Source organism: Danaus plexippus, chromosome 11, assembly GCF_018135715.1.
Source record: "Danaus plexippus chromosome 11, MEX_DaPlex, whole genome shotgun sequence".
Lineage (NCBI taxonomy): Eukaryota > Metazoa > Arthropoda > Insecta > Lepidoptera > Nymphalidae > Danaus > Danaus plexippus.
In genome coordinates this window covers 1,100,810-1,124,492 of record NC_083544.1, presented here as the reverse complement: position 1 = coordinate 1,124,492, position 23,683 = coordinate 1,100,810, and the positions used below count along the sequence as shown (strand labels likewise).

Genomic DNA, 23,683 nt, shown 5'->3' with positions numbered 1-23,683 from the left:
TAAGAAATCCTTTGTTTCTAGTCATAAATATTGTTTAATATCTCTAAGGTGTGACGCACATTTTCTAATAAACCGACCGCTCAGGCGTCTCTCTTTGAAATTAAATGGTAAATTTGTTAAAATTTTCATGAGAAAGATGAATATTACTGTCGTTTTAATAACCACCATACCAATTATTTTCTTCATACCTACTGTTGAAGGCCGCTAGTAGGTTTTAGATAAAGTAAAGAATTTTTAAGTAATCATTGCTCATGGCCCAGATTTCAAATTCCTCTTAAGAGTACTCCATGGAAACAACAATTGGTATATTCGTTGAAGAAAAGTAAAACTTATTTGAAGAACGTATGTAAAAAAACATATTTCCCATGACGATCATTGTCTTTACATAGATTCAACTTCCCAAGGCAATTTAGGGTGACGATTGTTAACGTAATTATACGATTGTAAAACTTGTTGCTATTATGCATCAAAAATATTTGTTTTAGAGTGAGAACTTCGTGCTTTACGGAGATTTACTCTTAGTTAGAAACCTCTCCAACCTACAGCCCACCAAAAGACATGTGCCAGTCCAGAACGAATATCAATTAATTCTTAGAACGTACTTCGAAGGCATCCTTAGTAGGTTTTTTTCAAATTTGTTTAGGTAGAAAGGAGCTTGGACGGTAGAGTTGAGCGTTTAACGCGCGTTAGATAGAGGCCCCTTTAACCTACACCTGGGTCGCAAGTCCCGGGCACTGTTGAAGCTCCACTCCCTGAAAAGCGATGGACCCGACACCTGCTCGGTGAATCCATTGAATGCTAAGAAGGTTTGGTCTCGTTCATTGATAAAAAAGTAAATAGTTTTAATAAATTTTCTAATAAAAGAAAATGTTATTTTTTAAACTTTCGCTTCCGCTAAAAATTCGCTTGAATGGCCATCTCTGGATACGATTGCCTAAGAATTTTTTTATTTTCTTATTTCTTTACTCACGTAAATATTTTTCCAAATACTTTAATTTCTTTTGAATTTCGTAGATTAAAATGCAAAAATTCCTACTTATGGATCTGTTTCTTGTCTGTTCGTCGGTTCACCCATGTTACCAAGACAAGGAAGCGTTTTGAAATATCGAGTTGGAAAAAATTTTTAGTTAGGTTTCTACTCTTTGATAGAATCTATAATAAAATAAAACTAAAAAATTAATGTTTAGAATGTACGCCTTAAAAAAATATAATATTTTCTTATCGAATAAACATTTATGTAGCTTTTTTCCGTTTGAATATAAGATTCAGCGAGTCGTCTGCAAGATATATAGATACTGTTCATATTATGTCAGACATCAAGTTTTAAAAAGTATCTTCAAATTAAGACAAGTGTCTCCCTTTAAGCTATTAACTGTTATAAGTGACAAAATGACAAAACTTATTTTAACTAATCATTTAAGTTACAAAACAAAATTTAATAATGAAACTAGTATTTTTCGAGTGAACTACGCGTGATTTATTTTTGTATAAAACTACATACTCCCGACGTTTCACGATCACGGGTGAACCGTGAACCGTCATCTCGTCTGCCCGTGATCACGGTTACTGAAAAGTAATCGAAACGTCGGGAGTATGTAGTTTTGTACAAAAATAAATCACGCGTAGTTCACTCGAAAAATACTAGTTTCATTTAAATGAATACTCGCGAAAATCTTAGATCTCAAAATTTAATAATGACAAACAAAACAACAAACGTCATAAATCTTATTCCATGGAAATTTGTTGTAACTGATACAATCAAAAAAGTTTTTGGGTTCAATAATAATTCATATTATTATTCGTTTATGAAGATCTCATTGAAAAAAATAAATATTGGTCATCGCTTTTATTTTTAGCAAACACACATCAAATACGCTTAAAAAAAAACTAATCACATCGAATGCTTCACTATATCGCGTTTCTAAAACATTTTCGTTACTAATGTTCTTATAAAATGGAACATATTAATTTGTATTTATTAATAAAAAAAATATAAATAAAGATCTTTTTCACAAAATAATATTTTTACAATTAAAATTAATCATAAATTAATACTTAATTTTTTTATAACAATACTACTACTATATAAACATTTTATTTCAATTACCTACTTAATATTATAATGGTAATACTATTCCGATCTTAGCTTTGTCCATTATCTCTAAGCTTAATAATTAATTTCTATATCATCATATATTTTTGTTATATTTCATAAACTCAAACAATGTGATTCCTATATTGGCACAATAAAGATGAAAATCGTGTAAAGGTGAAGTAAAATCTATTTTGTTTTGTATGTTCCGTCTCTGTTGCTTCCCTGGCCTAAAGATTTCTTTAAATAGCTTTGGCTGTAGAAATTGAGGAAAAGTATGAGGAAGAATACGGTGTTGCTGGCTACGAATGTAGCGACGCCCCTCGATGGTGGACAATCTGAGATACGTACAGCTAAGATGTAATGTATGATTATACAAACAAATTGTATCTGAAACAAATAAATTGAAATGGTTATTATTAGGAATTAGTTTTTTAAATTTGCCGTGGCTTTTTAGAAATGTGAGACTTTTTATCTATTGAAACTTGTATTTAAGAGTAAATATTCAGCAAATTATTCGATTTTAAGTATACAAAACACATTTTTGATATTAATTTATATGTAAATAACTCGGTTAGCTGATACGCGTCCTAGGTGTTGTATTGGCCTTGGTTAACATGCGATAGGTGCTCGAAAAAAATTGAGAGTATGTAACAAAATATTCATTATAAAAACTTTCTTTTCAAGTAAAAAGCATTAATTAAATGAAATAAAAAATAGAAACTAAACCTTGAGGTAATTGTTTATTCAATTCTCAGAGGTGGTTTCAGTTAAAAGAAAAAACCAAACAGAAATACACACAAGCACCCGCGATATTATTTAATTGTTTTGTTTCAAATGTTATCAGAAATTTTATTGAGATTTCTTTCAAATCTTGCATAATGCATATAAGAATTTGAAAGTATAATGCGTACATGATCCACATTATCAGCAGAGCCACGGTCATTGGGTTATCGGGAACAAAGATGTATTGTTATAAAGTCAATAGCGAACCACAAAGTTATTGTGCAATAGAGCAGTGACATTGGTCGTGACTAGGCGCAGTTCAAAGGATTTTTCCAGATATATTTGGAAATTGAAATCAACATTCATCTTCCTAAGGTCGCCATTGCGCCAGTGGTTATTAAAAACAAATAATAATAAAAAAGAAATGATAAATTGTTCTTGGTTTCTTTTTGCAGCCCCAGATACTCTCCAGTAATCAAAAACGCTTATTTGTTTTTCACATCACTCAGTCAGTCAGTCAGAAAAGAAAAAACCTATTTCAAAACTTTTTGAAAACGTTTTTATACCCAATGTATTTATATAGTATAACCAATGTATGTATATATATATAGCATATAGTATTGTATATCAATATATATATATGAATATAAATTGTAAAATTTTCTTACCAGTTGGAATTTCGTCATGTGTTTCTTCCAAAAAATGTATTTCGCGACTTTAGGACCAAGCGCCGATAAACCATAATATGTGTACATGAAAACATGAACTAGTGAATTCAAAAATCCTATAAAGAAGAGATTGTCTGAAGGCCAGTACTTCAGGAAGGCCCAGGTTCCAAGCATCATGATGGAGTGGTGGTACAAATGAAGAAAAGTTACTTGATTGTCCTTCTTCCTCAATACGAAGAACACTGTGTCCAGCAATTCAGACACTTTTGCTATAAAATATAACCAAATTCCTACTAAGATCTGGAAAAGAAGTCAATCATTTAGAACCTATAAGATTTGAATTTATGACTCTTTATTTCATACATTCGCATATCTCACCTCTTTTCTTTCCTTAGAATCATTCATGTGACATGTAGAATGCAATATTCCCCGTGACATCAGCCTCGAGAAATACTGAAAAAAATTAAGCATATGTTAATTTCCTTAAATAGCAAAATATTTCAGCTATTAGTTGCACTACTTTCAAGATTCAAGTTTGCAGAGGTACTGAATTCAAAGTATTATAATGATAAATAACTTGTAAGCATGATGAGAAAATATACTAACCGTTTGTACTAAGTAAACTGAGCCAACAACCTGAAGGCCATTGTACAATAAAAGAGCTGTCGTTAATTTGTAAGGTTCTCGTTTCGTCATGAGGGCTGGTCCTATTTTGAGAACATATAACAAATAGAGTGCCAAAATCATCAGCACTGGCCCAGGTGTTGCCATCAGAGGGAGTGAGTCTGTTTCCCCATCTGTAATAGAAATGACTTAACGTGAAAACTGTGAATGTTGTTGTTAGACAAATTTTAAGTAAATGTACTGATCAATATTTCATAACAATCACAATACCTAAATAAATAAAACAAAATTACATAGCAAAGGTCTTAAAAAGGCCAGCAGAGGGCATAAAAGATACAAAAATAAACACAAAACATTTTTCATGTTCACTAATGAAAAAATGAAATATACCTAATAGGGAAATCATTCATGTGTTGTAATTGTAGATATACTCGCAATAATAGTTTTTATGAATTAAATTATTAGTTCATTTCATTCATTTCATTAGTTCATTCTTGATTTTTCTTCAGACCCACAAGTTATCTATACGCGTTCTATAATTATTTAAAATACATATTACACTTTATTTATTGCCGTTCAGATAAAAAAATATACTAAAGGGAAAAACCAATTTTTTAATTTAATTAACAATATAAATAATTATACATCAATTTAAGAGTTGACTGGTGATAAGTAATGACGTGGGAAAGATTGATGATCATTCTTCTCATGTATTTTTAACAATATGTCTGGAAATAATTATAGGATTTTATATATTTTTTATTTGTTTATTTAACTATAAATATGAGTATTCCCAGGGTATTTTAGTAATTGATCGTCAAAAAAATAATTCTGCTATTTCGTTACAACTGCTTGGAAAGCGTTTAGATTTAAAACTGAGAAGATTGAAATACAATTTAAAACGGTAAATCCGATAGAAGAAGTTCAAGGAGAAATAAAAACATACAAAAAAATGTCCAAAATAAACTAATAAAACATCGCACTTAAATTAATTGTAATATTTTTTTTGCACACGAAACTGATCTACTTACATTTTGATATTATTCTATATAGAATTTTATCTTAAATAATTTTATATATAATAAATTCTTCAACGTTATTGACTGTTGAGGTCTTTATATTTTAATACAAAGACAAATTTAGCACTGGTAGTTATAAAACCATTGAGATGTAGCTAATCATGGAAGTGGTAATAACAATTTTTATAACTACTTGTTTTGATTCTCAGAACGCCTTATTTGTAAGGTCGGGATAAAATGTTGCATTTTAATATAGTTACACAGACAAACGTCTTGCTTTTAAGTTAAAGGTGAAAAAGTAAGATTTACAGAAAATTTTAACTTCTTTATGATATATTTATTGTAACTGTACGCTATATATTCTTAAATATTTCAAATGTTACTATAAGTAATATATAATTACCTAATTAATTTTCTATATTTTAGACTATTTTTTATAGATACTTAAGATAATTTTCTTATTCTAATTATGTATTATTTATATATATTTTTTAGAGATTTATAAACATTTAAAGAAAAAACATACAATCTTAATCGGAGCTAGTATATTATGTTTGTCTATTATAGTGTCTTAATAGAAGCTTAAATTTATTTAAAGTTATATAAATACTTATTTGAATTCTTAAAATCTGTCAAAGCCTCTTAAATTTAAAGATATATGTTTAAATTCAAGATAATGTCCTCAGGCTTAACTGACTATAATGTACGTGGAAACACTTAAAAACTTCTGAATATAAAACATGACGCTCAAACAAAAAATCTTCAACATACAAGAAGATTTCAATGTTAATGAAAATCCGAACCTGTTTGTTTTTTTTTTATGCGAAATGAAATCAATATTAATAGGTACCCCCAGTAAATCGTTAGGCCCCAAAAAAAAAAATGGAAGGAAGGAAGTTAAATATATATCTTTAGGTTTATGAACCTAAATATACAAAATGTGTTCAGAGATATTTAAAATTTAAAATTCCATTACAATTAGAAGTCTTTCGATTGGGGTTTTCCCTTAGAGGAATATTTCTACTGGCTATAAATTTCAAACTAATTGTTTTTAAAATTTCTCTGATTATTTATCCTAGAATTACATGGAATGTATACACTACCACTTTTCAAGGATAACCATAATTTAAAATTACGATTATTATAGATTTAATATTAACAAAAATCCAAGATTTTTATGATAAATATAATATAATATGAAATTTATTCTTAAAAAAATGAATAAATTAAAAATAGTTTTTTTTATTGTTTCAACGTTTTAAAAAGTTGGTAATAAATTTATATTATTAGTGTATTGAATATTTTAAAATTGACTTTTTTACCTCTTCTATCTCTATAGAAGTGCTCTCACTAGCTATCGCATCGTCAGTTACATAGGGTATTATAAAAAAAAACTTACATAGACTCTTGTTCAGATCCCAATCAGGAAACCGTAGCGGCATATCCGTTGTCATCCTTAAACTGAAAATATAAAACGAATTAAATTCAGCAATAGCACGATAACTCGTATAGAATGTGTGTTTTGCATCGGCCACAATAGAACACTGAGCCTAAACCTAATGATTTCTAAAGCTGGACGTTTAATCACCTTATTAATTGCAAGTGAATTGATCGATTCCGCTTATCATTAACGAATTCCCTCAATGCTTATACTGAATGGGAATTTTTAAATGTCCTACACTCTTTTAGATTAATCTCAAACGCTAATATAATGTTATACTGATAATATGATCGGTAACAAGTTCTTTGAAAGTATTTGTTAAGTTTTTATATATTATTAATATTATAAATAATTAATTAGAATTAAACCTAAAGTAATGATTAAATAAATTATTTTATAAATTCCCTACGTTGTTTCCATGTTCTGAGTACGTCTGAATAGTTCTGAATTTACTAGAATTGAAATATAAATATATATGTTGTATTATGAAACTATCTTTTGTTAGCTACTTGTTTATAGTGCTTGTGCCTTTACTTGTATAGTATAATATAATTGATATATATTTCAATTTCTAAATGTGACAATTAAAAAATTACAAAACATTTTATTTCAATGGCTTAAACATTGCGTTTTGTTGTAATTGTTATTGGGAAAAACTAAACAAAACAAAACTATTGTTAGGTAGTCTTATACTTTAAAAAATCAAGAACTAATTACGGCAAGTGTCTTTATTTTAATGATACAAAAACATTAGTAACCATTAGTAGATTATTTATGACAATTAAAATTCTTTAGGAATTTTGCTTCACATCAATAAATAGTTTCATTGAAATGAAAGTTAAAGATTTGTTATATTATAAATGATTAACTGGCGGAGTTTATTGTTCAGTTGATTACGTCATTATTTTAAAATCATAGTTCATAAAAAAATGTATTTTGTAAAAAATATTTTCAATGTAATTCTTTAGGAATAATTTTTTTTCAACAAAACGAATTATTTAAGTGTATTTTGTTGATATATGTATTATATAATTTAGAATGTGTCACAAAGAATTAGTTGGAACAAGCTGTTGGAACAAAATACTCTGTAATTGGGTTCAGAGATAAAAAAATGTAAGGAAGAAACCTGACGTCTCGTCGTATTTTTTTTATTAGGTAAGTCGTTCAGAGAAGATAATCAAAAATTGTCATAGCTCATACACCTCTAGTAAACTGTTACCGTTGTGATAACTTTTGTAAGTTTAAAAGGTTTTTTCAAAAATAATTCTGTTCCTTTCCTAAGTATATTTTTCAGTAAAATATTATATTATATAGAATATATATCCTTGTAGTATCCTGAATTTTATTTCTTATAAAGAGCATTAATTTTTTTTTATTATTATTGTCTTTTACGTAACTTTTGTTACGATATTATGGTTTACATTGTCACTATAAATCTCAGAGAGTTATAAAAACATTATTAATCACACCAAAGTACTTAAAATACACTTTAATTTTAATTGTCTGATGACATGATGGTGCAGGACTTGACAGTCATGATATTATATATAAATAAAAATTCCATAACCGACATTCTGTATGAGAAGTTATGTTAAAAACAATCTTAATTCTGTAAAAAACAGAAATACATACACGTTTGAATATTTACCACCGAAAATAATATCAACAAAAATCTACATTTAAATGAAACTAGTGTTATTCGGATTTACTATGCGGATTTTATTATTTAAAAACTACATAATCCCGACGTTTCGGTTACTTTGCAGCAACCGTGATCACGGGCAGACGAGGTGTAGTAGTTTCATTTAAATGAATACTCGCGAAAATCTTAGATCTCATTAAAAATCTACATTTATATAAAAAAAAAGGAAAATACAATTTGCTTTATATATTGGAAATTAAAACGTGGTTACACGAACCGGTGATTTATCTTCGATGAATGTGATAATGTTAGAATTTAAGTTATAAGTACGCACGTTTCACGTCCACTTGAGATACGACTGTTATATTTTATTGTACTTCATCGTTTGTTCGCAAACATTTTAATGTATTGAAGGAACATTAATACAGAATGTTAATAACTGAAACTCGATGGAGCCTATTTCTTATCTTATCTTATAAAATACTTTATCGTGTTTAAAATACAATACATGATTTTTTTTTTCTTATTTAATTATTAATTGTGTATGAAGCAAAAATTTCTATTATTAAATATATATTTGTATGTATAACTTTAAACGACGGTTAAATAAAAAATAAACTTACAATGTACAACACTTCACCACGCGATACTTAGTGTTATATGTGACTACAGCTCGGCGACTACGTTTGAAGACGTGTTCATTACACTATTTATAAACCTCGGTATATTGTACGCAATAGCCTTCCATCTATAAACTGTTTACTCCTTTTCATTATCTTTTACAAAATAATTTGTGATTAGTTTTATTATTTTTTTAAATAGTTATATCATAATCATCATACTATCACAATATTTAATTCGTCTTTATTTTGGATTAATTATTTTTTGTTGTCTACTGAGTTTTCTTTTAATATATATATATATATATATATATATATATATATATATATATATATATATATATATATATATGTTTTTTTCCTATAACAAAAAGTTATGTAAGGTTGAAGAGAAATGGTATTTTTGTTCTATATTTTTTATTATAAGATAAGATTATAAAAGTTTTATAAGATTTTGTACTTAAGATTTTAAAACAAACTAGAGTCCGTATACTTAAATTCCGTTCAGTTATATGTGATAATGAATGTAGAAGAAGAAACCTGTACTCACCGAAGTTCTAAATATTCACCCACACGAATTTAAGCAGTTTGGTGAACAAGTTAAAGTACTTACTAATATCTGGATGAAATAAGACAATATAAACTTGTATATTATTACTATTCTTATCTAGTAACACATATTTTCTAACTAGCTTGTATATAACCAAGTTATAAGAACGAGCAATTTAAAAAGTTATTATTATATTTGTGGCTCTTAGTACTAGGAATAACATTAAATTGTTAGAGAGCCAATAGATATGTGAAGATTGCACTAATAAAATACCGATAATTATGTAGAGTAAATTAGCAGCTCAATAAATAAAAGAGATAATTTTATTGCAAAGAAAATTCCCGTCATGGTAAAAATGTTCCCACCATATTTGCAGCTAGTCAGTAACGCTTGTGAGCCCTACTTACAAAACTCGGTTAGATATTTAGATATAATTAATTATTTTTTAAATTAATATCTGTATTATTCTAAACTTAAAAATAATAATATAGTAGTCTAAATAGTCTAGTCGTCTCAAGAATTTTCTTTTAAAATAATACGTGATAGATTTTATCGGGGATTCCGTAACTTATTACTTTTAGTATTATATTTTATTTGGACATATTATTAAAGAAATATCGCTGGGTTGTTAATATCAACATACATTTTTTTTCTGTATTTTTTTTTTGGTAAAGAATAGAGGGACAAATGCGTAAGCAATATGAACATGATAGTCTGCAGGACTGTAAGATTACTTGAAATTTATTTTTCTAATTCATACCTTACTCGCTGAAGAATAAAGTTGAAAGTAGCTTTACAAAAATATTTTAAACACAGTTAAAATAATTTAAACAGCGTGTTATTATTTGTTTATTCTTAATAAGTTCGTTATATCGAAGACAATATTAATTCAGTATCAATTGCTACACAATAGAATACTTACTTTTTCGAGACGTTTAGTATAAAATTTTTCGTAAATACGCATTGCACTTATTTAAAAATATCCAAAATTATAATTTCAATACGTTCACCAAAAAATTTCACTTTTTAGAGAAAAAAAAATATATCACCATAACTCTCTACGATTGTTAAAAAAAATATGATTGACATAGATCTAGTTATGTTTTATATTAATAATATTGATATCTCCAGGGCTTTAAAATAATTTATCGTACGTTCTAAGATCACTGTACGTTTGATACTTGGCATATTGTTTTCAATCTATGAAATATAACGAGTAAAATTCATCACGTTACGCTGACATAACAGTCAGCTACAATGACAAGGCACGTGTTTTGCATCACGTCTGTCACACGAAAAGTAGACGGAGAACCCTAAAAGTGTATCAGGCAGCGTTAAAATTCACATAATAATTATTCGCTCAATCCCACATTTACTTTAGACGCATACACTAAGTTTTAATACAATGTAATATAAATAATATATTTGTTTATTTTTTGTGCGTGATTCATTCCAGTATCAGTTATCGTGCTTGTTGTTTGAAATTGGTTAAACTTTACGATTAGATTAAATCAAAGTGGCTTTTATCATTATATCCCTTCTCACCTTAGTCAGCACTTCTTGTAAGTATCGCGTTTCAGCGCATACTGAGAAATTTTTAATCAGTTTTTAATTTTTAATCAGAAATTTTTAATTGAAGTTATTATTTTTTTCAAATACTTTCTTATCTTTCAAATCTATTGTTCCGTGTTTTTGGGGTCGTGACTAGTTAGTTAGTTAGTTAGTTTTACTGGTATAGTGATATTTGTGGTATATTTAAAAAGATATTAATTTCTAATTGTGAGAAAACGGTGAAATGTATAATAACATAAAGAAATTGGGGCCTTCATATGATGCATCAATAAATATATAAATCTAACGATACATAAAAAATAATAAAATTATTCCTTTGGATTATTTAAAGTTTTTTCAGGTAATCTGAAATAATATTATTAGTAAAGGGTCACTTTAGGGCGGCTTTTAAAGAAAATTCACATTTTTAAATAGTAATCAAAGGATAGACAGCTTCACTCTATTAAACCTTATATTATTTTAAAATATTTAACACTAAAACATTATATTTAGATTGTCAACCTATTAATCAACGAAAACATATGGTCTCTAGGGCAGAAGTATTATCTATTAATTTACATTTACTTACAGTGATTGTTAAAATGAAAAAAATTAACATAATACCCTATAATATAACAACAGTATATATTAAAAATTTAAAGTAAAATAACCATTTACAAATGACTGGTATTGTTTTTAAAACATATTGTTTCTGTTCTGTTGAATCTTATTAATTAACTCTGATTTATTAATATTAATAAACTTTGACATAAAATACATCTGCTTATTTTTTATAAGCGCAATATTTCAACCTCAAAAAGGCTAAAAGCTAGTTCCAAATTGTTTTAAAATTATTAGTAAAAAATCGTTTTGCTATCTGGAAAACACGAATGTTAATTTGAACTACTCCAGAGTTTTGTATGAGATACATTAGAAAATAATACCGATTAATTTGAACTTCAAATCAAAGAATTGTATTCATATAACACGAATCCTTTTAAATAAAAATTAAATTGAGAAAGACTAATTTTACCGGTTCCAACTACGTACAGATAAAACACAACAATACCGAGCTATCATTAAAAGAAAAGAAGAAATTGCGTATCATCTATGTTATATGAAAAATAAAAAAAAAGATAAAATTATATAGATTGCAGATACCAAATGAGAGGTAAATTAAATTAAACAATTGATACTAATACTAATATTAATGATACAACTTTAAAACGTACAAAGAATAATCGCCTCGCATTTACGTCAAAGCAATGTTATATAATAATCAGATATTATGTGCGAAATCTTCCTAATTTCACTCTTCGAAAATCCCATTCAATTTTTAGTGCTATTACTTATGACATAATATAAAACGATCTTATACCCATACACATGTGTACACAGGATAGTAACTTCAAATTCCTAACAATCAAACATGACTTTTAAGAGGCGCATTGGATAAAATACGTTATAAATATATTTTTTTTAACAAATAATGTTACTTTGGCCATCATAAATTCAGTACATATTTATACATTTACTTGCGTAATTGTTTTACAGCTCCAATTGAATATATTAACCAACCCAGATTATTTACAATTGTAATTTATCATTTATAAGACACTTGACCATCGACATCGGATAACGTTTTTTGGAGTGATAAAGGAAATAAAAAAAAATGAACTCAAGCTCAGATTTACTAGAACATAATGAGAGGATACATTTTTGGGAATTCAAAGGCAAAGGTAGGATGTTCTATTGTTAAGAAAAGTTTCTTTGTAGTAAATAGTTTTGAATGGATCCGTCAGAGGCGACTGTGATTGGAATTTAATTTGTTGCAGAAGAATACGTGGATGGATGGTTTTTAATGGACTCCCCATTTCTCATGGCTTTGATTAGTCTCACATATCTTGTGTTCGTACTTAACATAGGGCAGAAGTTTATGAAAAATCGCCCTGCGTTTGACTTAACGTTTATACTCGGAGCGTATAACTTCCTCCAGGTTATATTTTCAGGATATATACTATATATTGTAAGTACTACATATTAATTTTCTAATTAAAATGGCTAAATGAAGCTGTAGATTATAATGAATAGTTGAAGATTTGCAAAAAATCATTATTGTTTGATAATTTAATGAAAGGAAACATGTTTACTGTTTTGTTTTGTATATATAATTAGTTTTTTTTTTAAGAATCGTTATATATATAAAGTAAGAAGTGATTTTCAATTTTATATATATATTTTTTCTTTTACAGGGAATTAGAATTCTTTCAACAAATGGAATTCTAGGCAAGTCATGTTTTATGGAAACGGAGGAAAGTAGATATATTGTAAGTCTTCAAAGTGTTATAAGTTTTTGGATAACATAAAAAAATTGAGAATTAGCAACAGTTCTTGTAAATACAAGTTAAAATTAACAACAACTTAAAAACATGATCAAAATTTTATATGATAAAAACTTCTCTACCTTATTTATAACCGAACCAAATCATCTCAAAGCAAGATGTTTAATATGTTTAAACCTTTTGTTTCAGATTACTTCAAGTATATATACATACTTTATTGCTAAAGTAACAGAATTATTGGACACGATATTTTTCGTTCTTCGTAAAAAATACAACCAGGTCACATTCCTCCACGTATACCATCACTTTCTTATGTTTTGGAGTCCGTGGTTCGTTGTGAAGTATGAGCCATCAATCAGCACCGTTTTTCTTGGAACTCTTAATTCATTTGTACACATCATAATGTATTCTTACTACGGACTCTCAGCCTTCCCGAGCATGTCTAAATATCTCTGGTGGAAGAAATATATAACGAGAATGCAATTGGTATGTCAGTTTGCTGTTTTTATATATATAAGATTTTTTTTATTATAACGTTGGAAAATTAATAAGCTTTTGTTTGTTTTTAGATACAATTTGTATTTATTATTTCACACGCTGCAGCCAGCACGTTTTTGGAACGTTGTCCGCCGTCGAATACTTTAAAGTTTGTGATAATTATGAACGCCTCGCTGTTCATCTATCTCTTCGGAAAGTTCTACGTCAATGCTTATTTAAAATCTAAAACTGTTAACCTTAAAAATAATGAAATCACTACTCCCAATAGTAAAAACATAAAAGTTAATTGAATCATGAATAAATGTATGTATAACTAATTATTATAATTTATAAGTCGATTTTACATTAAAAGTGGAAACTATCATAGAACTGTTAAAATTAATTATTGTATTTATTTGTAAGAAAGTGTATAAAAGTTTATTTTTTTTTATTGTGTCATCAAAAAAACTTTGAATGAAAAAAAAAAAGCTCCAAAACAATTTGTGTCGGAAATCTGTTTAATATAATTTTTAAACAAAAATACTTATGAATATTACCATTGTTCTATGAATATTTTTTTTTTGTTTCATTCTGTGAAAAGCCTGTCGAACTGAAAGCAATGAACTAGTTATAGTTTCCTGAGCAAGTTTACAGAATTAATTTGAGACATTGTATAGGATAAAAGCTTTTATAAAGTATTTTGTTAGAGACAGGAACACTAGTTATCTAGGGTTTGGCATAAAAACGGTGGGGAAAGCGTTTTCCATAGTAAAAAAACTTCATTCTTTAAAATATATTTAAAATGCTGAAAATAATATATTTTTTAAGATTTTAATTTGTTCATAAAGATATTATTAGATTATGCGTAGATTTATTTTAAATATTTTATTTGTTTTTAATCAGTAGATATTATATTTTATTGCTATTTATAAAAATACAAACTACACTATGCAAAGTGCTGTCGATATGTTTTTATATCACTGGAAGCCTGCCGATGTTACTTTTGACTCTTGGCTCTGATTCAATGGTATTTAAAAATATATATTTATTGTTATTTTTTTGTTCCATCAATCAATTTTCTTACCACAATGTACAATACATAAGGAGCAATTCAAGTTTTTCTGGACAAACCTTCGTTGATACTGTGGCATGATTTAAGAATGAAAAACTGGAAATGCTCCGTATTTAGTGTGACGTCGGAAACTCGTGGTAAATGTTTTGTTATGTTTTGTAATTAATTGATTGCAGATATTTTTTTCCGCAAATTTTTGTAACATAAGACATAATACGTCATTCGCAATTCCTCCTGTGTTTCATATTGATGTTTTTCAAATAAAAAAACGAGGAATATGTTTTGTGAAGTAGCTAAAACCAGACTGGCCGTCCGCTTATTTGACACAATTTATTTACTACATGGGATATTACGAATTTCGACTTACGACAAAATCAAAACTTCCCACATATTATAATGTGACGCCACACTTTACTCTCCTACATCAGACAATACCATGCATATTAAATTTCACCATTAATTTTAAGTTGATATTTTGCCACTAAAATTTATATAAAAATTCACAATATTTAAATGTAAAGTAAAATACATCGTCAGTTTTGAACATAGAACTTAACCAAATATTGTTATTTACATCATTTTATATTTTGTTTCTAAATGTTATATACAGGTTTCTAAAATAGTTTATTACAAAATATAAATATAAAATAAAATATATTTTAACACACCATCTACGTTGAAAACAAGAAATAGGTTGAAAGGCTCTACTCGTTTAAGTATCCACCGGTAGATGGCACTGGAGACATAATTTTCTTTTAATACATGAATATGATATTCCTTAAAGTTACGATTACTTTATGAATTTTCTTCACTCTAAATATATGTATACATTCATTCATGACATATATAAAATATTTGTAATATATTATTTAAATAATTTTGTCAATTACATTAAGGGACAAATTAAGATGAATTAAATTAGTACAAATGCGTTCTTTTTTATAAAAAGTAATATGAAGTATGAAAAATCCTCAGAATGAAATATTTTAGACCTTTTTTTACACATAAAAGTAATATTATTATAATTTTCAAAAAGTCGATGCCAAGTAAAATATAACTGTGTAGAGATATTAGATACGTAAATCAATATTTATAACAACTGACGAAAATTTTAGTAGGTAATTATTACGAAATATCTGTTCTGTGGTGATTATCAGTACTCGGCGACCACGCACTAGCATAACTACGCCTCCCTTCCCAGCGTCGGCACGCAGTGCGCGTGCAAGGTGCGGGACGGGAAGCGTTCTTGAGTGAGCGACCCAAACGCGGCCATATGCATGAGGACAGACGTCGTTGATGGATGTGTCTAAATGCGCAATTTTTGTTCTCGCTATGACGTTGTTTTTCAGGTTTTCGTAAAATTAGGTTTCATTGGCAAAGTTAGGTTAGATAATCGTATTATAAAGTGATTTTGATATCATACTTATTTATTACTTTTTTCTTTTAATTTATCCATTACATTTTTAGTATTTTAATTTTTGTTGTAATTTATTTTGTTTTTTTTTCTTATGTCATATTACATTTTGTAATTACTTTAGTAATTTCTTTTGTTGTATTCCATTTTGAGTAACAACATTTGTGACGTAAATACTAGTATTCTTTCATAATTTATTACTAGTAGTTCGGAAGCCAGTTCTTGGGTACATAAAGTTAGTTTGGTAATTAATACTAATTACATTTTTTATACAATCCGATTAATATTTTTTTCTTATAATATTGTTGTTGTTTTATAATTTCTTTAATTAATATATTTAATTATTATTGTGTGTACTTAGTCATTTGATATTGTAGAAAGGATGTTGTAGCATTTTCTTGGCACCGACTTCAAAATTTTAAAATAATTTAGATAAAACTAATATTTTTCAGAGTTACTACGCGTATTTTATTATTTTAAAAAGTACATAATCCTGACGTTTCGTTTATTTTTCAGCAACCGTGATCACGAGCAGACAAGATGTGAATCTCTGTCAGTTGGTCCTTTTATTTATCATCTACTGTCAACTATTTTTTAATTTTCTGGCGTACCGCTCTGGATGCCGGGTAAATGCGCTTACGTTGTATGGTCACGGACATGAGATTTTATATATTTAAGGAGGGGATCCCAGGTGTTGAATAGATTCCAGCCATCTTTTCTATTGAAATTGGGAAGTTTTTTTAAATTTCAATAACCTGTCTTCACGAGCGAGGATTTGTGGTTTACCAAACCGAATGTAGTGGCCTGGTTTGTCCATTGTGGGTTCATATACTGCTGACTTCAACGCGCCTCTTTTTTTGAAGGCTGAGATATGTTCTTTCATCCTTTCACCGATGTTCCTCTTTGTCTGTCCAATGTATGAAAGCCACAGTCACAATTGAGTTTGTATACATCCGCTTGTTGTGAAGTAATGGTATTCTTGACAGATCTCAAGAATTGGCTCACTTTCTTGTGTGGTTTGTATATAGTTTTGACCGAAACCCTGTTCAAAATATTGCCTATTCTGCCTATTCTGCCTATATTGCATATTCTGCCTATATTGCCTATACTGGCTTCAAATGGTTCTTGCAATGATGGTGAGGCGCGGGTACGTTGTTGGTGGTGTGAGCATGTTTTACGTGCTGCAGCTCGGCCTCTATATGGTCAGCATCACAAAGGTGTTGGGCTCTCTGTAACAAAGATTTGTCAACGGTATCTAACTGGATAGGGTGCAGGTGTTAGTAACCATTGAGGTACCTATTCGTATATATGGGTTTCCCATAAACAGTATGTACCAAGGTATTGTCAGGATTCCTACTGACAAGTATATCAATAAAAGCTAAAGAATTATTTTCTTCTAATTCTATAATAAATTGAATCTTGCTATTGATAGAATTAAGGTGGTTCAGACAAGAAGATTTTTTATTTTTATATAATATTGTGAAGGTGTCAGATACATACCGTTTATATATTTAAGATTTTATTTGAGAAAAGTAAAGGGCTCGAGCCTGGCAGTCCTCTATGAATATATCAGCGATCCCGGGGGGGGGGGGGACCGGTGAACCCATTGCAACTCCATCTACTTGTATGTAGAATTCACCCTTCCACATGAGGTAGCCAGATGTTAGGCAATGCTTTTATAGCACTGCATAATCTATAGGCTTATTGTTATCCTTTAACTTACCTCTTACAATCTCGATGCAGTCAAGAACAAGTAGACTAGTGAAAAATCACTGTGCTCGTCCCATGGTGTCAAAACCACCGAAATTGTATGGGTTACCTAAAACCCATAAACAAGATGTTCCCTTTCGCCCAATCGTAAAGAAGATTGACCCACCAACTTATAAACGGGCTAAATTTCGTTCAAAGAAGTTATCACCACTCCGGGGCCACACAAAGTTATTTATTAAGGATTCCTACCACATTGTCTATAATATAAAAATAAGTCGAGTTTTCCTTCCTGACGCTATAACTCCAGAACGCACAAACAGATTTCCACAGTTTTGCATTTGTTGAAAAGGTCTCGGGCTCCGTGAGGTTTATAGCCAAGAAAATTCAGGAAAATTTCAATAGAAAAGCGAGAAAATAGGGATATCATTTTTTTTAATACAGCGCCATCTCTGATACATAGCATGTACTACAAACCAATATTTTAAGAAGATGGCGACGGTGCGTGACACATTGTTTGACAGCTACTTATTGTTTTCTTCTCAGTTAATTTCATGTGACAAACCGGTGTGAAATTGTGAAAAAAAAGTAAAAAAAATAAGTTATTCGTTTCTTAACATTTTAATTGGAAACCATCAAAACAATCACGTGTATTGTGTACATTTTTATTCAATTTCAACAGCAGGTATTTGTCTTTAAGGTGGTAAGTTGAACTGTGTAAATTACGTGGATCGTGCATTTGAGGTTAAATTCACCACTCTGCCCATAGTTAAAAATGCCTAGAGGACGACGTGCGAACATCGGTCGCCGCACAAGACATGCAAGTCAGCAACAAGTGTATTCACAGAACTTAAGCGAAGAAAGACAAAATATAATAAGAGAAAATGCCCGATTGAGACAACGCGTGAGCACACGAAGATCATTGGCATCATACAATCGCTTGGCATTCCAATATGATCCCACTGCGAACTACAGTGATGATGAAAATTTAAATATTGGACCAATGACGACTGTATGCCGATATTGCAATGCGTTAAAGTTCAAAAGAGAAACGGCTGGATTGTGCTGCGCAAGTGGAAAAGTCAAACTGGATCCATTACTTACACCACCACAGCCACTGAAACCATTGTTCGATGGAAGTGATCCCGATTCCAGCCATTTTCTTCAACACATCCTTGAATACAATAACTGCTTTCGCATGACTTCCTTTGGAGCTAATATCATTCGAGAAGGCGGCTTCATGCCGACTTGCAAGGTAAAAGATACAACACACACGATCAAAAGTTACACCATATTCTTTAACAAATTCTTTAACAAATGATTGTTTGCAATTACAGATACAAGGACAAATATATCATTTGCATGGTTCAATGGTGCCAACACCAGATGAACCGCATCAATTTCTGCAAATATATTTCATTTCGTCGATGGTGGATCAGCTGAATGTGCGGTGTAATATTCAGGGAACACAACAGTTAAAGAGACGGATTATTGAACAGTTGCAAGCATTTTTTCACGCTAATAACGCTGTGGTTAATATGTTCAAAACAGCATTGGAACGAATGCCATCGGATACGCACAAATTTGTCATAAGAGCGGATTGTACCCCAACAGGTGAACATGTGCGAAGATTCAATGCACCCACCGTTAATGATGTTGCTGCAATTATTGTTGGCGATCCAACTAAATCGCGAGACATTGTCGTTCAGCGAAGAAGCAATATCATGCATCGTGTAAACGAGACACATCGTTTGTACGATGCGTTACAATATCCAATCATTTATTGGCAAGGGCAAGACGGATACGACATCACGTTGAAGATGGTCGATCCAATTACAAGTAAAATATTCACACACTAATTATTGCTATTATTGGTTTCCATTAACAATTCATTTAATTTTGCATTTTCAGGCGTATCAACGAATAAAAATCTAAGCGCAATGAATTACTATGCGTATCGTATGATGATTCGTACACATGAGGAGAATGTCATTCTGAAGTGCCGTCGGCTATTCCAGCAATTCGCTGTCGACATGTATGTCAAAGTCGAGACAGAACGTTTAGCGTTCATCCGATTCAATCAGGCAAAGCTACGATCTGAGGACTATATACACTTGCGTGATGCTATTCATTCAGATGGTGATGTTCAGAGTATTGGACGTCTGACGATTCTCCCATCATCTTATATCGGAAGCCCACGCCACATGCACGAATACGCTCAAGACGCTATGACGTACGTGCGAAATTATGGAACTCCCGATTTATTTATTACGTTCACTTGCAATCCGAAGTGGACGGAAATTGAACGTGAGTTGGAACCGGGCCAAAAACCGCAAGATCGCCATGACATAATAGCCAGAGTATTTCAGCAAAAACTCAAGGTCATGATGGATGTGCTTACTAAGTATCGAGTTTTTGGTGACACACGTTGTTATATGTACTCGGTGGAATGGCAGAAGCGTGGACTACCGCATGCTCATATCCTAACTTGGTTGCTGAACAAATTACATTCAAATGAAGTGGATGACATCATATCAGCTGAAATTCCTGATCCAGTCACTGATCCCCATCTACACGACATTGTGACGACACAGATGGTGCATGGACCGTGCGGTGCATTAAATCCATTATCGCCTTGCATGACTGATGGAAAGTGCACAAAACGATATCCGCGACCGTTAGTTGCTGAAACAGTTACAGGGAACGACGGATATCCAGTATATCGTCGGCGTTCAAAAGAAGATAATGGTCGAACTATCAAAGTTAAAGTTCAAAATCAAGAGATTGAGATCGGAAATGAATTCATTGTACCATATTGCCCGCTACTATCACGAATTTTTGAAACACATGTAAACGTTGAGAGTTGTCATTCGGCCAAATCAATCAAATATTTGTGCAAGTACGTCACAAAAGGCAGCGACATGGCTGTGTTTGGTATTGCGTCGGAAAATGCGAATGACGAAATCAGCAACTTCCAAATGGGCAGATACGTCAGTACTAATGAAGCACTGTAGCGATTATTTTCATTTCTAATTCATGAAAGATATCCCACAGTTGTACATTTAGCAGTGCATTTGAAAATGGCCAAAGAGTTTACTTCACTGAAGCTAATGCAGCACAACGAGCTGAGAGACCACCATCGACAACATTGACTAGCTTCTTTGCAATGTGTGAAGCAGATCCATTCGCAGCGACGCTGATGTACGTTGAAATGCCTAAGTATTACACTTGGAATCAATCAACAAAGAAATTCCAACGTCGCAAACAAGGAACCCCAGTTCCAGATTGGCCACAGGTGTTTTCCACTGATGCACTAGGTCGCATGTATACTGTTCATCCTAGAAATGATGAATGTTTTTATTTGCGACTGCTGTTGGTAAATGTACGTGGACCAAAATCATTTGCGCATTTGAAAACTGTGAATGGCCACCAATGCCAAACATATCGAGAAGCATGTCAACTATTGGTTTGCTAGAGAACGATTCTCATTGGGATTTAACACTTGCGGATTCAGTTGTTTCATCAAATGCGTACCAAATACGAACGCTGTTCGCAATTATCATCACCACATGTTCTCCTTCACAACCAATTCAGTTATGGAACAAATACAAAGACGACATATGTGAAGATATCTTGCATCGCTTGCGCATTCAAACGAATAATCCTGACATGCAAATAACCGATGAAATCTACAATGAAGGATTGATTCTGATTGAGGATCAATGCTTGACTATTGCAAACAAGCTACTGATTGAAGTAGGAATGATTGCACCAAATCGATCAATACACGATGCATTCAACCAAGAATTAAATCGAGAGCTGCAATACAATGTTGATACATTGCAGGAATTCGTTCAAAATAATGTGCCGTTGCTGAATGAACAGCAAAAACCAGTATACGAAACATTAATGCAAGCGGTGGACAATAATACTGGTGGTCTATTCTTCCTGGACGCATCTGGAGGAACAGGGAAAACATTTGTCATTTCATTGATTTTGGCCACTATTCGATCAACAGGTGACATAGCTTTGGCGTTAGCATCATCTGGAATTGCGGCGACTCTTCTAGATGGCGGTCGTACTGCACATTCTGCGCTTAAGTTGCCACTCAATTTAAACACAATTGAGACTCCAACATGCAATATTTCCCGATCCAGTGCAATGGGAAAATTGTTGACGCAATGCAAGCTCATTGTTTGGGATGAGTGCACAATGGCACATAAGAAATCACTTGAAGCACTCAACTTCACACTGAAGGATCTTCGGCGAAATAACAACATTTTTGGCGGCTTGATGATATTGTTGGCAGGCGATTTCAGGCAGACGTTGCCAGTAATTCCCCGTGGAACGCCTGCAGATGAATTGAATGCTTGCCTGAAGGCATCACCTTTATGGAATAACGTAAAAACATTATCGCTAACCACTAATATGAGAGTTCAACTTCAAAATGATCAAAGTGCTGCACAATTTTCAAAACAATTGTTAGCTGTTGGAAATGGAAAAGTCCCAGTTGATGCGACATCTGGATTAATTACTCTTACCAACGACTTTTGCCGATTTGTAGACTCTCACTAGCTCTTATTGAAAATGTTTTTCCAAACATTAGTGAGAATTATCAGAATTATGCTTGGTTAAGTCAACGAGCAATTCTTGCCGCAAAGAATAATGATGTACACGCACTGAATTTCACCATTCAATCAAAAATCGATGGCGATTTGGTGACATACAAATCCGTTGATTCCATAACAAATCCCGATGATGTAGTACATTATCCAACGGAGTTTTTGAACTCTCTGGAGTTACCAGGATTTCCACCACATAACTTGCAACTCAAAGTTGGTACAGTTATTATGATATTGCGTAATTTGAATCCACCGCGACTTTGCAACGGTACTCGACTTGCGGTAAAAAGACTTATGCCGAATTTGATTGAGGCAACCATTATTAACGGAAAGTACGCAGGTGAAAATGTATGTATTCCTCGAATACCAATGATTCCGACTGATCTTCCGTTTGACTTCAAACGATTGCAATTTCCAGTTCGCCTTGCGTTCGCAATGACAATTAACAAGTCGCAAGGCCAATCGCTTAGTGTTTGCGGGATAAATTTAGAAAATCATTGTTTTTCACATGGGCAGTTATACGTTGCGTGTTCACGAGTTGGGAAACCATCCGCTTTGTTTGTATTAACGTCAGACCAAAAAACAAAAAATGTGGTTTACCAAAGAGCACTTCAATGAAACGGTTAATTTGCGGACACGTATAACGCTTCGATTCAGTATTTACTTTGGATTCACTTTCATTTACTTAGAGAAGTTCAACTAAATAACACTTAATTTTTTTAATCGAAATGAATTCATTACTGTTGTGAAATGAAATAAAATTTTTCATTTCAAATATAAAACAAAAAAAAAATTTTTTTCTTCATCTTTTAATCACCAAACGAAACGTTACATAAAACGAAGCCATCTGGTGGCGAAACGGAGTTCGCCGGGTTTGCTAGTTTATGATATAAATACCTAAAATGACAGTATGGTCAGTTTCTATGTACAGTGATTATTCACTAGTCTACCTGTTCTTGACTTGTTGGCGGTAGATGATAAATAATAGGACCAACTGACAGACATTCACATCTTGTCTGCTGGTGATCACGGTTGCTGAAAAGTAACCGACACGTCGAGATTATGTAGTTTTTAAAATAATAAAATACGCGTAGTAAATCCGAAAAATATAAGTTT

The 23,683-nt window shown here is 31.0% G+C and overlaps 3 protein-coding genes across 10 annotated transcripts; 2 read left to right on the top strand and 1 right to left on the bottom strand.

Moving 5' to 3' along the window:
* Nucleotides 1-1,831: 1,831 nt before the first annotated feature.
* LOC116765721 (elongation of very long chain fatty acids protein 7-like) lies at nt 1,832-8,940 on the bottom strand. 3 transcript variants are annotated; one of them, XM_061521936.1, is made up of 6 exons: nt 8,836-8,940; nt 6,529-6,590; nt 4,093-4,283; nt 3,865-3,939; nt 3,487-3,786; nt 1,832-2,482 (listed from the first exon to the last, which is right to left on the bottom strand). In XM_061521936.1, the coding sequence occupies exons 2-6, from the start codon at nt 6,581-6,583 to the stop codon at nt 2,282-2,284; spliced, it is 822 nt and encodes a 273-aa protein (XP_061377920.1). In that variant the 5' UTR covers nt 6,584-6,590; nt 8,836-8,940; the 3' UTR covers nt 1,832-2,281. The 3 variants fall into 3 exon arrangements, with proteins under 3 accessions (XP_061377920.1, XP_061377921.1, XP_032511192.2); XM_061521937.1 differs by lacking the exon at nt 8,836-8,940 and adding an exon at nt 8,547-8,617; XM_032655301.2 differs by lacking the exon at nt 8,836-8,940 and adding an exon at nt 8,490-8,584.
* Nucleotides 8,941-11,076: 2,136 nt separating this feature from the next.
* LOC116765762 (elongation of very long chain fatty acids protein 2-like) lies at nt 11,077-15,465 on the top strand. 6 transcript variants are annotated; one of them, XM_061521933.1, is made up of 7 exons: nt 11,077-11,172; nt 11,986-12,104; nt 12,488-12,672; nt 12,769-12,959; nt 13,186-13,260; nt 13,465-13,761; nt 13,845-15,465. In XM_061521933.1, the coding sequence occupies exons 3-7, from the start codon at nt 12,606-12,608 to the stop codon at nt 14,061-14,063; spliced, it is 849 nt and encodes a 282-aa protein (XP_061377917.1). In that variant the 5' UTR covers nt 11,077-11,172; nt 11,986-12,104; nt 12,488-12,605; the 3' UTR covers nt 14,064-15,465. The 6 variants fall into 6 exon arrangements, with proteins under 6 accessions (XP_061377917.1, XP_061377918.1, XP_061377915.1 ...); XM_061521934.1 differs by having other exon boundaries at nt 11,079-11,294; nt 12,548-12,672; XM_061521931.1 differs by having other exon boundaries at nt 11,079-11,294.
* Nucleotides 15,466-18,224: 2,759 nt separating this feature from the next.
* LOC116774966 (uncharacterized) lies at nt 18,225-23,185 on the top strand. The gene is made up of 7 exons (XM_061521880.1): nt 18,225-18,648; nt 18,715-19,200; nt 19,283-19,784; nt 19,857-20,955; nt 21,000-21,321; nt 21,540-22,426; nt 22,510-23,185. The coding sequence occupies exons 2-7, from the start codon at nt 18,721-18,723 to the stop codon at nt 23,183-23,185; spliced, it is 3,966 nt and encodes a 1,321-aa protein (XP_061377864.1). The 5' UTR covers nt 18,225-18,648; nt 18,715-18,720.
* Nucleotides 23,186-23,683: the final 498 nt, after the last annotated feature.

What these genes read in the sequence shown, in the direction of transcription:
- LOC116765721 (XM_061521936.1), bottom strand. Translation starts at nt 6,583, where the DNA reads ATGACAACGGATATGCCGCTACGGTTTCCTGATTGGGATCTGAACAAG. An exon ending in GGATCTGAACAAGAGTCTAT is followed by an intron (nt 4,284 to 6,528) that starts GTAAGTTTTTTT and finishes TTTCTATTACAG; the next exon opens with ATGGGGAAACAGACTCACTC. An exon ending in ACATGACGAAATTCCAACTG is followed by an intron (nt 2,483 to 3,486) that starts GTAAGAAAATTT and finishes TATTTGTTTCAG; the next exon opens with ATACAATTTGTTTGTATAAT.
- LOC116765762 (XM_061521933.1), top strand. Translation starts at nt 12,606, where the DNA reads ATGAACTCAAGCTCAGATTTACTAGAACATAATGAGAGGATACATTTT. An exon ending in CAGGATATATACTATATATT is followed by an intron (nt 12,960 to 13,185) that starts GTAAGTACTACA and finishes TTTCTTTTACAG; the next exon opens with GGAATTAGAATTCTTTCAAC. An exon ending in ATATAACGAGAATGCAATTG is followed by an intron (nt 13,762 to 13,844) that starts GTATGTCAGTTT and finishes GTTTGTTTTTAG; the next exon opens with ATACAATTTGTATTTATTAT.
- LOC116774966 (XM_061521880.1), top strand. Translation starts at nt 18,721, where the DNA reads ATGCCTAGAGGACGACGTGCGAACATCGGTCGCCGCACAAGACATGCA. An exon ending in GCTTCATGCCGACTTGCAAG is followed by an intron (nt 19,201 to 19,282) that starts GTAAAAGATACA and finishes TTGCAATTACAG; the next exon opens with ATACAAGGACAAATATATCA. An exon ending in GTCAGTACTAATGAAGCACT is followed by an intron (nt 20,956 to 20,999) that starts GTAGCGATTATT and finishes GATATCCCACAG; the next exon opens with TTGTACATTTAGCAGTGCAT.